The sequence below is a fragment of the Lethenteron reissneri genome, chromosome 35 (genome assembly GCF_015708825.2).
Source record: "Lethenteron reissneri isolate LAM-NWPU_2019-01 chromosome 35, ASM1570882v1, whole genome shotgun sequence".
NCBI classification, from domain to species: domain Eukaryota; kingdom Metazoa; phylum Chordata; class Hyperoartia; order Petromyzontiformes; family Petromyzontidae; genus Lethenteron; species Lethenteron reissneri.
This window is the reverse complement of record NC_083813.1, coordinates 7,777,351-7,795,138: the sequence shown is the minus strand read 5'-3', so window position 1 is coordinate 7,795,138 and position 17,788 is coordinate 7,777,351. Positions and strand designations below refer to the sequence as shown.

General features: G+C 51.8%; 1 protein-coding gene across 3 annotated transcripts; it reads right to left on the bottom strand.

Moving 5' to 3' along the window:
* Window positions 1-1,090: 1,090 nt before the first annotated feature.
* Window positions 1,091-14,116, bottom strand: LOC133350878 (polyglutamine-repeat protein pqn-41-like). 3 transcript variants are annotated; one of them, XM_061565700.1, is made up of 3 exons: window positions 13,929-14,116; window positions 4,213-5,449; window positions 1,091-2,949 (listed from the first exon to the last, which is right to left on the bottom strand). In XM_061565700.1, the coding sequence occupies exons 2-3, from the start codon at window positions 5,269-5,271 to the stop codon at window positions 1,912-1,914; spliced, it is 2,097 nt and encodes a 698-aa protein (XP_061421684.1). In that variant the 5' UTR covers window positions 5,272-5,449; window positions 13,929-14,116; the 3' UTR covers window positions 1,091-1,911. The 3 variants fall into 3 exon arrangements, with proteins under 3 accessions (XP_061421684.1, XP_061421683.1, XP_061421685.1); XM_061565699.1 differs by having other exon boundaries at window positions 13,893-13,940; XM_061565701.1 differs by lacking the exon at window positions 13,929-14,116 and adding an exon at window positions 6,062-8,763.
* Window positions 14,117-17,788: the final 3,672 nt, after the last annotated feature.

Sequence of the window (17,788 nt, the reverse complement as noted above, 5' to 3'; positions counted from 1 at the left end):
GTGGTCAAGGCTAACGACGGATTGTCAGCCGAAGGAGGAGGAGGGAACGCGCCGGAGAGGGTGACATCGGCTCGTGCGATGGCGCTGGCTGGATTGTGGCTTCGCAAAGACAACAAAACACGCAAAGGGATGGCGACAGTTTGGGGGAAGGCCTTAGTACAGCAGCGGATAGATCATGCGTGATTACGATGAAGAATATTAATCTATACTTTTTACAATTAAGTAGGGGGGAGGGGTGAGTGCTATGTCCATGGCTCTACGGGATGATCTGCGTCAATGGAGACCGGGGAAGAGTGAATCGGTGCAACACACGGACAAGGAGAGCAGCTAGCACAATATTTAAGACGCGGAACCGAGGGTTGAACCCCATGGAGGGCACTGTCAGCGAACCGGTGTGACAGTGGCCGATCCGGGGATGGGGTGGGGGGTGGAAGTCGGGATGATCCGTGTCAATGGTTTGTTGTCCTTCCCCCCACACCTCCGATTAGCACGGTTGGCTACGTACAGCGCGAAAGAAGTTCATCACACACACACACGTTGGAGACTGGGGACGAATGGATCGGCGTTACTCGTGGATAAGGAGGAGCAACGCTGGCCTGAGTACAACACAAACCCCGGCGCGCGAGGAGCGCGTGGGCGATCGCTCCCCGACTGCCGAACTATTCCAGAGGGGCTCCTCGTGGAGTCGACGTCGCTGCCGCCAGGCGAGACAGAAGAAGATCGACGTTCGCGCGACGGCGGTGACGGCGGCGGCGGTGCTGGCGGCGGCGCGTCGCCGCAGCCGCCGCGTTTCTACAAAAAGAGGTAAATAATAATAAGGCGACTTGATGCTTCTGCGAGTAACCGAGCGTCCGAGGAGAAAAGGGCATCGAAGGGAAAAAAAAAAAATCGCTCGCCCAAACCTCCCCGCAACCACAGCCCCGAAGCCGACTTCCTGACCCTGATTATGACCCCTAAGCCTCATCTCCATGACCAGTGGGGATTCGGTGCCAATGTAAGATTGGATCATGACCCCCCCCCCCTCCCCACAGAAGAATATTATTATTTTAACCACCCCCCCCCCCCCATGATGCACCCACCAGCCCCACCGTGTAGGCGTTTAACTCCCCCCACCCCTTCTCCAGCCATTTTGGGTCATCCTTCTATCCTCACAGCTGCGATAATGGTGGGAGTTGGCCTGTTTGTCTTGCCAGAATACACCACAGGAACCATGGGCAGACCCCCCTAACCCTAAGTGTAGGTAGCACTGACCCAGAGAGGGAAGGAACATTTGTCGACGGGGAACCCATATTGCTTGAATATAATTTGTACCCCGGAGGTTCAAATCACGTAGAGTATGAATGCCCGGGGGGCGCGCATTACAGTCTACGGGGGTCAAAATACTTCCTCACACTGGCTCCGGGCTGGGCCAGAGAGGCCACCGACTTCTCTTCTCAAGCCGAGTCACTCGCTTGGAGGAGAAGAACGAGCCACAGAACCCGCTGCGATGTCAAGGGATCCAACGTGGGGATGCGACGAGCGTCCTGTGACACCGCTCGCTCGGATTCACTTGTCGGCTGCGTCAAAAAAAATTTGCGCGGCAGCAAAAAATGCGCGCAAACTTCATCTTCGACACGGCCGAGCCTTGTGCATACCTGAGTCAAAACTCGGCAAACACCCACGTCTGACCACGGTTGCGTGGCCGTGTAAAGCCGGGGGAGGTAATGGACGAATTCGGGAGCGGTTGAGCTCACGGGATCATCGAGTGTGGGGACCGGGGCCTGAGGCCCTGGGACTTCAACTGGAGCCACCACGGCCCCAAGTTCCCAGCGGTCATGGAAATGAGGCATCTAACCCCCTTCGCCGGCTTCTACCTCGCGCAGCCTGGACAATTGCCTCGGCCTCCCCACCCGTCGGACCACGAAGGTCGCTTCATCTCCCGGCAGTGGAGCGCCCCTCGATGGACACCTTGAGGGCGTGGGGGATGAGTCCCGGGCGGTGCGGCGCGTGCCGCGGTACGGCACGCGGACCCAGGCCCCTGTCGGCGACTCCCGCTCCCTCCGGCGCCGACCACCGCCGCCGCTTGCGGCTCTCGCTCAGCTCCGTGACCTCGTCGGCGCACGAGGCCGCCGCCTCCACCAGGCCCTCCACGTCGTCATCCTCCTCGTCGTCCTCCTCCTCGTCGTCGTCGTCGGCCTCTTGCTGCTGCCACGTCACCGAGTGCCGCGCCCCGTGGTCTCCTGGCCGCCGCTCCAGCTGGGCCCCGTTCCCCTGCGGCGGTGCCACGGCCCAGCCGCCTCGGAGGCCCCCGCGGCCGCCACCTTCCCCGTGCCCGTCCGGAACATCATCCCCACCGTGGCCCCGTTCCCACGCGCCCAGCGACACGCGGCGACTCCAGCCCAAGTGCTGCTGCTGCTGCTGCAGGTGCTGGAGGTGCTGATTCTGTTGTTGCTGTTGTAGCTGCTGCTGCTGTTGTTGCTGAAGCTGGCGTTCCTGCTGTTGTTGCTGCTGTTGCTGCTGATTCTGTTGCTGCAACTGTTGCAGCTGCTGCTGTTGCTGCTGCTGCTGAAGCTGCCGTTCCTGCTGTTGCTGCAGCTGGCGCTCCTGCTGCTGTTGAAGTTGATGCTGCTGCTGAAGTTGATGCTGCTGCTGGTGGTAAAGCTGTTGCTGCTGCTGCTGTTGATGGAGTTGACACTCATGCTGCTTCTTGTGCTGCTGCTGTAGCTGCAGCTGATGTTTCTGCTGCTGCTGCTGCTGTTGGAACTCTTCTTCGTGCTGCTGCTGGTGGTGGTGGTGCTCGGTGTCATCGTCGGCGCCGCTGGGCTGCGTCGTGAGCGACACGCACATGTCGCCCACGCACAGCTGTCGGCAGGCAAGGCCGAGGAGGCGCAGGGAGAGTGCCGGCTCGCACGATGCCCAGCCGCGGCCGAACACGAAGAACGGGTGCTCCGCTTGCACCTCGAGCATCACCTGCAGAGGAGGAGGATCAAGAAATGTTAGACACAGCATTATACTATTTCAGTTGATACATCGCACTGTTCTTCATGCAAATTGCATTGCAGAATTGCCGAGGAACCAACAGACAAACTGGAAGGGCAACTGGGATGGTAAACGCGCAATTACCAACAATTGCTCAAATTGCGTTTCTTTATATAATAAGATATTTTCGTCCTTTATATAAACTAGACTATTTATACGATTTTTATTCAACCAGATAAGGCCCACTGAGCTATACAGCTCTTTTTAGAAGCAACCTGCTTGCAAATGATAGCTCAACGAAGTGGCTAATCACGTGGAAATGTATAGCAGCCAAGTAGAGAATATGAACGCCGCTCCATGCTCACTCGAGCAGCACCTCCGATGAGCACGGTTGGCGACGCACGGTGCTAAAGAAGTTCAACATACAGCACATACATTCAGAATGATGACTTTCCTTTATAAACTTAAAACACCTAAACACAGTGATTTTCACATCTCTTAGGAGTAATATAAATAAAATAATAAATCACTAAAATAAATCTTAGGAATAAAATTGTCATTTGGGCGTAGATCCAAATTGGTGACCGTCCTGATACCATCAACTCAATGACCTTGAGAATCCGATTGGTTTCCAGGTGGCTGCCTGAACTGTGAGCAACTCTGCTACTTCTCTAAGCCAACATCCTCGATACAACTGGAAAAAAGTGTAGTTTATAAAAGTTGACTTCGTCCATAGCGCAGGCTGGTACCATACGGCTTTGTGTGGGTACGCACGTTGTGTGTGTGTGTGGACGTAGTGCTGACCACCCACCCCCTCGTGTGCCGTGTCGGCCTTCATTGGTGCTCCTCGCTAAAAGTCCCAACCGTCTGTTAAGGCTATATGGGGGATCTTTGTCTTTGTACAGTGGCGCACCCAGTTAAATGCTTGAGAAGAGGCAAATAATGTCCACTGTCATCCAAGAATGCGCAATATTATATAATATTCAATGCATGAAAAATGTAATGTCATCATGAATTATTAATTATTCATTTAGAATTTTACAATCATGAAATATTTAAAAAAACGGTCTGGGACATACAATGGCCAACTAAAGATTTAAGGGTGGGGGGGGGGGAGGTGGCAGAGGGTAGGTCAGACAACTACCCATTTTGTCTCCTCCCTACGAGTGTGCCCTCTACGTGTGCCCTCTGCGCGTGCCCTCTGCGCGTGCCCTCTGCGTGTGCGTGCGAGCGGGGGGCCGGCCGCGCCATCACCTGGCCGCGCCGCTCGCCCAGGCAGAAGTGGAGCCGCACGCGGCCTCCCGCGGGCTCCCCAGGCTCGCCGGACAGCGGCTGCACCGCGGCGACGCGGCTCGCGTGCACGCGCACGCTCGCACACAGACGCGCGCTGCGCACAAAGTCCTCCGTGCTCAGCTCCTCCACGCGCTTCAGCTCCCCGCTCGCCAGCGCGATCACCGCCCCACGTGTCAGGTGCGGCGGTGGCGGTGGCGGCAGAGGAGGAGGAGGAGGAGGGGGCGCAGGCGCCACCGCTCTGCAGCTGGAGACGTCCGGCAGCTGCGTCCGCACTGCACCGCGCCCGTCTTGTCCCGGCTCTGCGTACCCGACTCCGGCCACGCCCGCCGGGCGCGCTTCTTGCCGGCGGTGAACCCGAGCAGCGCCGGCGAGGTCGGCGGCGTCAGCGGGCGGCGACCTCGGGGTCGGCCCGGAGGTCACGACCCCGAGGGCGGCCACGGAGGAGGGGGCCGAGAGAGTGCGGGCGGTGGCGCCGGGCGCCGACACGAGCACCGTGCCGCGGCACAGGGGCCGCTGCGCCGGCGAAGGACGACCCTCGTCCGCGGCCGTCGGTGCCCGGGCGTTCCTGCCACCGTTCCCGCGAGGGTCGGCCCCGCCCATCCCCTCCGCGGTGCCCGGGCCGCCCCGGCCAAAGTTCTGTTCGCGCCGCGCCTCGAGCCCCTGTGCCACGACCAGCGGACCCCATCCATCCGGAGGCAGCGCCGCCGCCGCGCCTCCGTCTCGGCCGCCCCCGTAGGCGCACGCCAAGTCGCCGGACGCTCGGTCGCGCTTGAGGCAGAAGTCCGCGTCGCCTGGGAAGTCGAAGCCCCTGCGGGCCGCGTCGCTGTTCCTGGCGCAGTCCGCGTACGCGGCGGGGCCCTGCGCCTCGCGGCCTCCGTCGCCGTGGCCCGCGGTGCGGGAGGGCGGGCCCGGCGAGCCGTGGAGTGGCGGGGCCGCGCCCTCCAGGGGCAGGCTGCCCTGCAGCAGCTCGCGCTTCTTCGGGGGCAGACTCTCGTTGCTCCACTCCGTTTTGGACGCCATCGAGAGGCGGCGAGCAGGGAGAAGGGAGGCGAAAGAAGGACGCGCGGATGTGTCGGTCTCCCCGATGACTTCTACTCGCTGGGGTTTGCGAAGAGACGTGACTTCGCGAGATGGGACATCACGGCACCCCGAGCGCCACGATGATCCGCGTCCGATTCAGCGCCACGCGGCACCATTCCTGCAATGAAACACAGCGGCACAATCTAGGACTTGAATGCGCGGGTTTTCATAGCCACTCGTGAGCCAAGTGCGGTTTTGTGGGTTGGGCTGCACGTTGAGCATTTTGTTTCTCTCTCGAGCTTTGGCCACGCGCTACTGCTTCGGGCACCTTCACGAGTGGAAGGTCAACTTCAGCAGGCGCCTGCAGTAGGGCAGACGGCCACTCTATCAGCGGAAACCCAAGCCACCAACTGTGACCAGGGATACTTTTCTGAGTTTAACACGTGGTAGGCTTTCGCGACCAATATCAACCATAATACAGGTTTTTTTTATTTGGCTTAGATCGTGTAAATATGTAAATTTGTCGTTAAAACCGTCACCACCCGACATCGCCAATTAGTAAGGGTTGTCACGTAAACAGAACATGCCAATTCGTTACTAGTACAGCACACCGGTTGTGTGTTGGAGAGCAAAGTAAATGTTGTGGCTTGGCTCTCCAACACAAATTGGCATGTTCTGTTAACATGACAAACCTTACTAATTGGCTGTGTCGGGTGGTGGCGGGTTTAACGATGCATTTATATATTTAAGAGATCTAACCCCCCCCCAAAAACACCTGTATTTTCGATACCTTTCTCAACGAATATTTTCCAGGTCGATTGGAGTAAGCACGTCTTTAGTAGCCATGTATGGTGAGGCGGGATGTTGGACGTGGCGTGCCGGGCGCAGAAATATTTGCTCGGTCGCAGTCCTGGACAGACATAGCATCTTACCAAGGAATAGGCCTGGAATGAGACACTAACGGACTCCTGCCATGAAATCCTCTAACTGGATCTACAGAGGGCTCTCTTAAGCTGTGCAGTCAGGTGTACATTTCCTGATCCCTGATGACGAATTTTTGTAATTTTCCAAAAAATGTATTTGGTACAATTACAATACCAGTATTTCGTGGGTTTTTTGTTTTTCTGTGATTGTCCTGAGAATTGTCTTCATTTAAATATTGTATTGTAGATTAACAATACAATAAAACTTGCATTTATATAGCATCATGACGGTCTCAAAGCTGCTGTACGGAACATAGGGCATATTTTTTTTGTTATTTATAGAGAGGGATATTCAGCCACAGGCAGAGGAGAGACGTAAAATGCCTCCAGGCTGGAACTTAAACAGGGGCAGGGTGCTGAGAGCACAGATGGTATGGGGGAAGGGAGTTCCTGGTGATGGGGACAGCAGCAGAGAATGACAATCACGAATCCTCTCGGTTTCAACACGAACCAAATCATCGACAAGAATACAACAGAGTACCACGAAAGAATAAAAATCTAAGGCGGCCAAATTGGTCAGGGGACTTGTTAAGGCCATGTTGACTCACTGCACTGGCATCACTGAGATCCTGGCTTTAAATCTGGGTTCCTGCTGCCAACTGATTAAACTGGGTTCTCAAGTGCAGCGAGAGTTGATTGGTCTCATTACAGTTACTACACAGCAACAGCAACAACAAAAACTCACCGCATTAAATGCGTGTTTTCACTTGCGACTATTCCAACCCTCGTAGAATTCAAACTGTAGGTTTGACTGACACGCAACGGACATTCCGTAGAGGACATTAACAAGCTTGTCTTGCTTGGGTAGGGAGGGCTAATGTAGCTACTTCAGTATTATGTATGTGGTGACATCATCATCATCACACTGTCCGCTTGTTGCTGGAGTCGTGAATGGAAGATTCTTGTTCCCACGACTAAATGCCGATGGTGCTGCACAACGTGGCATGTCGGACTTGCTGGGTGGAGACCGAGGTCAAAAGATGCAAGAGATTTCTGATAATTATCTGTTAACAAATGCCAGTTACACCGTGCACAAATGCAGCAGTGGGTGAGATCGGTTAACTGGTGTGGGCGGATATGCGAGGTCGGATTTTAAACGTGAAACTTTTTGTTGCAATATGGGGTGGGTGGGGGGGATTGGAAACAGATAAACAAAAATGTTTGAAATTATTTGGGTCCATTCTATGACGGTGTGGTGCACAACTTATTGCAAACAAGCGATGTATTCAGCTCATGACACCATGCTGATGCAAATGGGAATATAACTGGCTGGAAATAAATATACTTAAATAATGAAAAACACAACATGAGTATGCACCAAATACACTTTGTATTACTGTAATAAAAAAACACATTCGCCCAAATAGGTTTGCTGTTTGTCGGTATTAATGGTAAAGCTTTCTAAGTAAGTGCACAATCTTGACTTAAAGCTTTCGTGACTGCAGGAATACATATCCTATGGGTCTTTCGGCAAAGTCACGTAGATAGCCAAAGACGATTGCTTGTGTTGCGATCGAAACATCGTGATATTTTTAATATTTTTCTACCTACGTGGCTTTACCGAAAGACCCATAGAATAAGTAAGTGCACGAGTTAGTATTTTAAACACACGCAACCACGGCACAGCAGATAAACATAGCATCATCGTTACCCCATGCTCATCACACGCAACAACAACAACAACTCACTCCCACGTCACTCACCTCATTCATTATTAACGTACATGAAGTCACTTTGCTAAAGGGGCACGGGAAAGAGAATGCTTACACACACGCGCATGCTCACATCACAGCAGCCGTGGCATGAGCACGCTGTCACGGAGGCTGAGTGAGAGACTGCAGCTGGCAGTCTCGAGATGTGTTTAAAAGTCCAATGAAATGTTTAAAATGACGTGTAGATATTAAAAAAGCTGAGCTTTTGTTAAGCAGCTGATGATGATGATAGGGATAATGTACCCCTAGCATCGTCGGAAACATCGGATATAAAACTGTCGAATGTTGCTTGCTCTTCAACATTCCTCCGGTTTTCTGATGAACCAAATCAATTGGCACAATATGCCCCCGCATGTGATCGACTGTCGGATGGTGGAAGGCAATCGTTTAAAATAGACATTATACCGACACGATGATCCGACCCCTAAAGAAACCAATTATGACTCATGATGGTCGTGAAAGACTACGTACACCATGATCCTCCACCACATTATGCATTTAAATTAATCAATAAAAACACACACATAAAAACAGTCTACTGTCATTATTTTGTTCCAGCCACTGCTGGCGGAAGAGCCTCCACTAGAGGGAGCTCTAGAGAGCCACGCGTACAGGGACTTTAAAAATCCTACTCTTCCACGTTTTGGAAGCGGTGGTGAAGGGGGGTTATTCCACCCGACCTGCCGATCCCCTAGCCGCAATGCAACCCCAATGTCTGCTGCTGGGTGGGCTGCGACCAGGTAGGGGAGTGGTGAGATTCTAAGCAACGTGCCTTTTGTTTAAACTCCCCCCCCCACCACCACCACCCCCAGCGACGTGGCCAGGTTGTTCCAGGTATGTTGCAGAAAATAAAAATCAGAACTGAGACAAGATGTACATTTACAGTGGAGTGCAATCACATTTGCAGGAATACAGCCCGTAATGTGGTGGGGGCAGGTGGGTTTGGGGTGGGTGGGGGGTGATAGATGCTTGGAGTGATGACATTGAGAGACACAAGGAGGAACACACGCCATGGACGAGAGGACGCACGCCAGGGATGAGACTCGTCCCGGAGCGCGTTCCACGAAGAGACGGAGCGATGAAATGAGCTCGCGTGCAGGTGCCAGTCGGTGGATTGTTGCATCGTGGGATTATGTTGGGGGAGGGGGATTCATCCAGCAGTGGAAAGGTCATGGCTGGTAGTGGTGATGATGATGATAATGCAAATACAAAGGGAGATGCCAAAACGGGAGCGAACGGCGTACGGCTGATGATGATGATGATGCACAAACACGATATGGATGAGTCAGGCAGTAGCTGCTGGCTCTATTGTATATAACGCGGTAAGGTTATAGACATGCAGCGAAGGAGGAAAAAGCACTCTAGACGTATTAGTGAGAACACTTTGGATAGAAAAAAAACATAACCCACAGCAACAACAGCAGCAATATCAACAACATCAACAACAACAACAATTCCATGCCAGATGAAGACGATGCATGAAGATCATATTGTTCTGTTAAACATAATCATGGTGATATTAAATGCTATCTGGGATGATGATGATGATAATAACTTGGATTGAGTGATGATGATGTTAAATACATAATGGGATTACGATGAAAATGATACGTGTTGCAGCGTGTCAAGCAGGTAATGGGATTAAGATCACCATGAAATGGTTTGTGTGATGATGACATTTAATTCGCAACGATGTAAGTATTGCATATCTACTGCGAAATGGTATGATCCTAGGCGTTGTATTACGATGTGTAGTGTGTAACGTGATAATGATGGAAGTGTGACGATGATGGCCATGCCACTGGCGACGAGAGCTGTGAGAGCATGTGATGGTGTTCCCGAAGATGACACGACACGAGGAAAGGGAGAGAACAATCGATGACTTCATCGACTGTGTCCTCCCAACACACAGGGCCGATGTTCACGCTCCATGGGTTCGCCTGAGTTATAGCTCGGCTATTATTAGTGTGGCCAAGAAACCCACGGTGTGTCTGTGTGTCTTTGTCTCTGTGTGTCTTGTGTGTCTTTGTGTGTCTTTGTGTGTGTCTTTGTGCGTCTGTGTGTCTGTGTATCTGTGTGTGTGTGTCTTTGTGTGTCAGTGTCTGTGTGTCTGTTTCTGTGTGTCTGTGTCTATGTGTCTGTGTGTGTGTCTGTGTCTTTGTGTGTGTGTGTCTGTGTCTTTGAGTGTGTGTCTGTATGTGTGTCTGTGTCTCTGTGTGTGTCTGTCTTTGCGTCTGTGTGTCTGTGTCTTTGTGTGTCTCTGTGTGTCTGTGTCTCTGTGTGTCTGTGTCTATGTGTCTGTGTGTCTGTGTCTCTGTGTGTCTGTGTCTATGTGTCTGTGTCTGTGTGTCTGTGTGTCTGTGTCTCTGTGTGTCTGTGTCTCTGTGTGTCTGTGTGGCTCTGTGTGTGGTTGTGGTTTCTGCCCTGTGTTACGTGGGGAGTGGTGGCGGAGCGGTTAGCGCGCTGCGCTTCGAACCCGGCGGCCCCGAGTTCGATTCTCGCTCACGGCCAACACCAGCCGGTCCTGGGACCTCCTCCAGGTCGACTCAGCCTCAAATGAATTACCTGTTGCGGTGTGTGTGTAGTAAACATCGCCACTGGGGGAGACAAAGGCGGCCGGGCGTGGTTCTGGCCACCCACCCCCTTCATGGATGGCTCGCAAACGGCACTTGGCCCAAAAGTCAGTGAAAGGCTGTACGGGGGACCTTTGCCTGTGTCTCTATGATGGAGTGGTCCCCTATTGTCCCAGCATCGCCTTTGTTTGTATCTTCTTGCTGCCCCTCCCATGCAATAATAAAAACAAAGGTCCCCCGTATAGCCTTAGCAGAGACTGTCGGGGCAAGTGCTGTTCGCGAGCACTATGTCTGTGTGTGTGCACATAGGCGGTGTAGTACAACTTGTAACGGTCAAATCCTTTTAAAAAATGATACGACCTAACAAATAGAGGAATCGTCAATGTCACAATTAATTATAGATGCACCGGGGAGCGTCTTATAATTTCGGAACGTGCGATGATGATGATGGGAGAATGATGCCCTTTGCTGTGATGTCGGAATGACATCAACCGCGGACTTGGGCGATGTTAATGACGATGGTGGTGGTGCTGTTGACGAGGGTTGATGTTCGATGGAGGATGATGATGATGTTAATGAGACTGGCGTTTCTAAACGTTAAAACACACAGCCAGACACACACACAAGGCAGTACAAAGACCCCCCGGACGGAAAAATGCTGTTAGCGAGCACCTATTAAGTCCGAAATACCATTAGAAAGGGTGGGGATGGGGGGGGGGGAAACACCGCTCCAGGTACTCGTTTTAAGGCTGAGTCGACCTAGGGGAGGCGCAGGGCCGGTTTCAGATATTTGTCACTGTCGTTGGCCGTGCGCTAACCGCTGCGCCACCGCTCCCCTCCAACACATACACTCACACCCTTCACATACACACACCCATCACATACACACACCCTTCACATAGTACACAAGACAACACACACACCCTTCACATACACACAAGACAACAACCCCTTCACATAGTACACAAGACAACACACACACACCCTTCACATACACACCCTTCACATACACACAAGACAACACACACACACACCCTTCACATACACACCCTACACACACACACCCTACACACACACACACCCTACACACATACACCCTTCACATACACACAAGACAATACACACACACCCTTCACATACACACCCTACGCACACCCTACACACACACACCCTACACACACACACCCTTCACATACACTCCCTTCACATACACACAAGACAACACACACACACACCCTTCACATACACACCCTTCACATACACACAAGACAACACACACACCCTTCACATACACACAGGACAATACGCCCTTCACATAGTACACAAGACAACACACGGATAACATGACACACAAAGCAGAACAGACACAGAAGGCAGCATACACAACACAAACACAAGACAACACACACACACGAAAGCCCACCAAAGCACTTAATGCAGCACATACAACAGCACACCATTAACTAGGAAGCACACCCACCCTACACACACACAACAGCACACCATACACTAGGAAGCACAAGCACTCAACACACCCACCCTACACACACACATAGCACAAGGCAGCACACCTACTCTACACACACACACACACCCTACACACACACCCTATACACACACACACCATACGCACACACACCCTACACAGACACACCCTACACACACACCCTACACACACACACCTTACACACACACCCTACACACCCTACACACACACACACCCTACACACACACACAACCTACACACACACACTCAACCTACACACACACACCCTACACACACACACCCTACACACACACCCTACACACCCTACACACCTACACACACACATCCTACACACATACACACACACACCCTACACACACACCCTACACACATACCCTACACACACACCCACCCTACACACACACACGCACACCCTACACACCCTACACACACCCTACACACACACACACACCCTACACATACACACACACCCTACACACACACCATACACACACACCCTACACATTCACACCCTACACACACACCATACACACACACCCTACACATTCACACCCTACACACACACCCTACACACACACACACACACCTTACACACACACCCTACACACCCTACACACACCCTACACACACACACACAACCTACACACACACACTCAACCTACACACACACACCCTACACACACACACCCTACACACACACACACACCCTACACACACACCCTACACATACACCCTACACACACACCCTACACACCCTACACACACACCCTACACACACACACATCCTACACACATGCACACACACACCCTACACACACACCCTACACACATACCCTACACACACACCCACCCGACACACACACACACACACCCTACACACACACTACACACACACACACCCTACACACACCCTACACACACCCTACACACACACCCTACACACACACCCTACACACACACCCTACACACACACCATACACACACACCCTACACACACACACACCCTACACATTCACACCCTACACACACACACACCCTACACACACACGCCCTACACACACACACACCCTACACACACACACCCTACACACACACCTACACACACACACCCTACACACACACACTACACACACACCTTACACACACACACCCTACACACACACCCCCCCTACACACCCTACACACACCCGACACACACACACCCTACACAGACACACACACACCCTACACACACACCCTACACACACACACACACCCTACACACACACACACCCTACACACACACCCACCCTACACACACACACCCTACACACACACACTCTACACACACACACCCTACACACACACACACCCTACACACACACACACACCCTACACACACACCCTACACACACACCCTACACACACACACACCCTACACACACACACCCTACACACACCCTACACACACAGCCCACACACACAGCCTACACACACACACACCCTACACACACACCCTACACACACACCCTACACACACACACCCTAAACACACACACCCTAAACACACACACCCTAAACACACACACCCTACACACACACACCCTACACACACACACCCAATACACACACACACCCTACACACACACACACCCTACACACACACACACACACACCCTACACACACACACACCCTACACACACACACCCTACACACACACACTACACACACACCCTACACACACCCTACACACACACACCCTACACACACACACCCTACACACACACACCCTACACACACACACCCTACACACACACACCCAGCCACCGCCGTCTGAATGGTGGAGGTGGTGCCGAGTGCCTGTACCGCGTTATCGTCGTCACATATCCGCACGATGCCGACCTTGCCACACACACGGCTCCTGCTGATGCTGATGATGCTGCTGATGCTGCTTCTTCTGCAGCAGTAGCTGCTGCTGCTGCTATTGTTGTTGCGAGCGCGTCTCTGCCCAGCGGCGTGAATGATGCTGCTGATTGTGGTGGTAGCGGTGACGGTGTGGTGGTGGTGGTGGTGCGTTGGTGGTGGTGGTAGCGGTGGTGGTGGTGGCTGTGGCTCCACCCTCGATTCACCGACTCCCCTATCAACATCACTCGGCGCAGCGCAGGAGGAGGGGGGGGTCCCTCGCTTCTCGATCCGCTTCTCTCATCACATCCACGGGTTTCATCCCACCGGCTCTGACGTCACGTGTTTAGACTTTTCAATGTAATGGGTAGTCCAGATGTCTTGTTACCCCCCTCTCCCCACCGCTATTTGATTATGTAAAACTTGTTTTTTTTTTTTAGAAAAAGGTTTATTTAAAACAGAAATTAATATTGAAAGGGGGAAAAATGTTAGGGGGTCAATTAATTGGGGGTGCACAAGACATCTGGACCACCGTCTACAGTGCATCACCTTCCCCAATATCGTAATCTTCACCACCATCATCACCACCACCATCATCATCAATCATATCACCACCACCATCATCATCAACACCATCATCATCATCACCACCACCATCATCACCACCATCATCATTATCATTACCACCATCATCATCACCACCATCATCATCACCACCACTACCATCATCAACACCACCATCATCATCATCACCACCACCACCATCATCACCACCAACATCATCACCACCACCATCATCACCACCACCATCATCACCATCACCAGTGTTGCTGTTTGCCCATTAGAGGTCCTGAGCGGAAATTAAATTTTGGGTTTACCCCCCCTCCACCTTCACACTTTTCAATTCATAAACTCATAGTGAGATGAGAAAAGAAGTATAGATTGTCATCATCAGCCATGGTCAATCCACTGCTGGATAACGCCACTCACCCCCCACCTCCACCCCGGTCCAGAGTTTGCTTGTGTTGAACCAATCCTGCTGAAATGACGCACTCCCAGAAGGCATTGTGGTTGGCGTGATGTGTAAAACAAATGCTTGTAGGTGGTTTATCTGCAATGACACATGTATGAAGGAGGATACCATCTCCTTGTTTGTGAGTTACCGTAATAACACGTGTGTACATAGACTTTAGAGTGGACAGATACTGTATACACATTCTAGATTTGATGATTTCGTGACTGCAAGGATTCATACCCTTAGGGTTTTCGGTAAAGTCACGTAGGTAAAAAAATATATAAATAAAATAATACATCTGTATACACACTTGCATGCATCACATACAAAGCTAAGGTCCCCTGTGTAAGCCTTCAACAAACGGTCGGGGCAAGTGCTGTTAGCAAGCACCTATGAAGGCAAATTCTGCACACGAGGGGATGGTGTGGCCAGAAACCATGCATCGCCACCTTTGTCTTCCCTAGTGTAGATATTGGCCATGGCGAGGAATCTTGGAAACCCAGGTGGCCACAGTTCGAAGCCTGGTGTGCTAATCACTGCGCCACCGCTCCCCCATGCAAACGTACGCATACATGCACATACACAAAGTCTCAGGTTATTTTTAAACAGCGTGCTATAACAGATAACAGAAATAAACAGGCAGTATAACAGCCAAGTGCCCTTTTTCAATCTTGCATAGAAAGGCAAAGATCCGCCGTATAGCCTTAACAGCCTGTTGGGGCAAGTGCTGTGAGCGAGCACCTTTAAAGGCCGACACGAAGAACGTTGAGGTGGGTGGTCAGCACCACAAAAACACACATTTATGTGCAGTTAGGGTCCGGGACACACATTAAAGGTGGACAACATTTGACCAATACTTTGGAACAAAAGCGAAAAGGAGCCATGAAATTACATTCAGAAACAGACAGAGAAATGCAATGATCAAAGAACACGCAGACGTTAGAGACATCAGATCTTCTTCCTCTTGTTGTCGTCTGGCTGATGTAGATGCAGACCAACAGCTACAATTTCACATCCAGGCGGTCAAACCCAGATAACTTCATCTGGAGTAGCCACGTGTATCGCTGTGATGTCTCCTGACCAGGCCATTGCGTCGTTATATGTTTTATGGTCTGTTCTAGATGATCACAGTCGCGCACTACTGGAGAATTTTTACTGGTAGGAACCTCCTGGTTACACCAGCCCACAGGGGATTATTGTGTCCATCGTGCAGGGAAGGGCTGGGTGGGGAGGGAGGGGCTGGGAGGGGAGGGGAGGGTGGGGACGGGCTGGGTGGGGGGTGGGAGGGGTGGGGCTGGGTGGGGAGGGGAGGGTGGGTTTGGGCTGGGTGGGGGGTGGAAGGGGTGGGGCTGGGTGGGGAGGGGCTTGTCACCCCGTGGTGCCCTTATAAAACTCAACGTTTAACCTACTCACGCCGGCTTGTGCCCGCCCTCACAGTCGGGTATATTTGTGGAATACACCACGCCGCCGTTGACCCTGGCCATTGACTGAGCAACCCAACGTTCCTACCAGCTCCCTACGCAGAAATGTGTTTATTTTCCATTCGTGCATCAGGTATCTACATCTGCCATGGTTTGTGCGGATGTGATTTATGGCGGACCATGAGCTTCGTGACAGCTCAAACTCAGGGATCTTCTGCGTTGGCTCTTTCACAACAAGGTGCTTGTTTGTGACTTCTTTTGAACTCCGTTCAGCTCTCGGAGCTGAGACGTCAGATGAAGACGAGTGGTTTTAGCAGGGATACGATGGCCGGTGGTCGAGACTAAGGGCAGAGTGGCAGTCAAAGGAGGAAAAACGCACCCGAGAGGACGTCCACCGTGCAGATGTAGCCGTGGAATCATCTCGCGTCGCAGGATCGTGAGAGATGCCGACGAGCTTGGGAGGTAATCATCCAGCAGTGGATTGATTATGTGTCTACTGCCAAGACTGTTGGGACCTTTCAATTACAAGTAAAATACATAGATGATCCGTCGCGGTGGTGCTGTGTGTGTACTGTGTGTGTGTGTACTGTGTGCTGTGTGTGTGTATACTGTGTGTACTGTGAGTACTGTGTGTGTACTGTGCGCGCTACTCGGCAGGCAGCTGTTTCGTGCGGGTTCGCTCCGTTCGCCCCTTTTTTTTGGAACGCATCTACTACACTCTGGTGCGTTGTCTGTCTGGTCCACCAATTACAACAACATCCTTATACTTGATATGGGCCCTGTTTCAAAGTAGTACAGCATGTTCCGTTTGTTACCGATGAATCTCAACGGGATGCCTAGGAATACAACGAAGATCCGGATAACATTGGCATTGTCTGTAGGGTAGAGTGAGAACTCTTAGACTCAGGCGAAGGAAAACATTCGGGTAAATTGGGGGCAACGCTATGGCTGAGAATATAAAAAAATACACCCCAGTAATAATCTCCAGATTAAGAGATTTATTCCACGCAGCGTTGGCTGTATTTATTTATTTAGGAAGGGATTGGTGGGTCGGGGGTTGGGCCTGGATTTAAAGATGGGCTTCCAAAAGCCCACCCTGGCTGGCTCTAATGCCCGATGCATCACCATTCGCCACGTGGGCAGGCACATACACCGCATGACCACCCGTGAACGAAACGATAACTAAATTGGTTGGTACATTGCTCATTATTTAGTTGGTATTTTTAAGTTCAAATTGAGGTAGCCAGCTGGCTCAGACGACAAAGCGCCGAGTTGACACTGCTGAGATGCTTAGTTCCAATGCAGGCAGTCGCGTTTGATTAAACACAGGAGTTCTCAAGTGAAGTGAGGTGATTGATGGCATCAGCCCATCACAAAAAAACCCCCATCACATTACATTTGTTCTGCACTCAATTGGATAATTT

Bases quoted from the DNA above. Each gene is read 5' to 3' on its own strand.
- LOC133350878 (XM_061565700.1), bottom strand. From the start codon at position 5,271: ATGGCGTCCAAAACGGAGTGGAGCAACGAGAGTCTGCCCCCGAAGAAG. The intron at 2,950-4,212 runs GTGATGGCGCGG...CCTCCTCTGCAG, and splicing joins TGGGCGAGCGGCGCGGCCAG to GTGATGCTCGAGGTGCAAGC.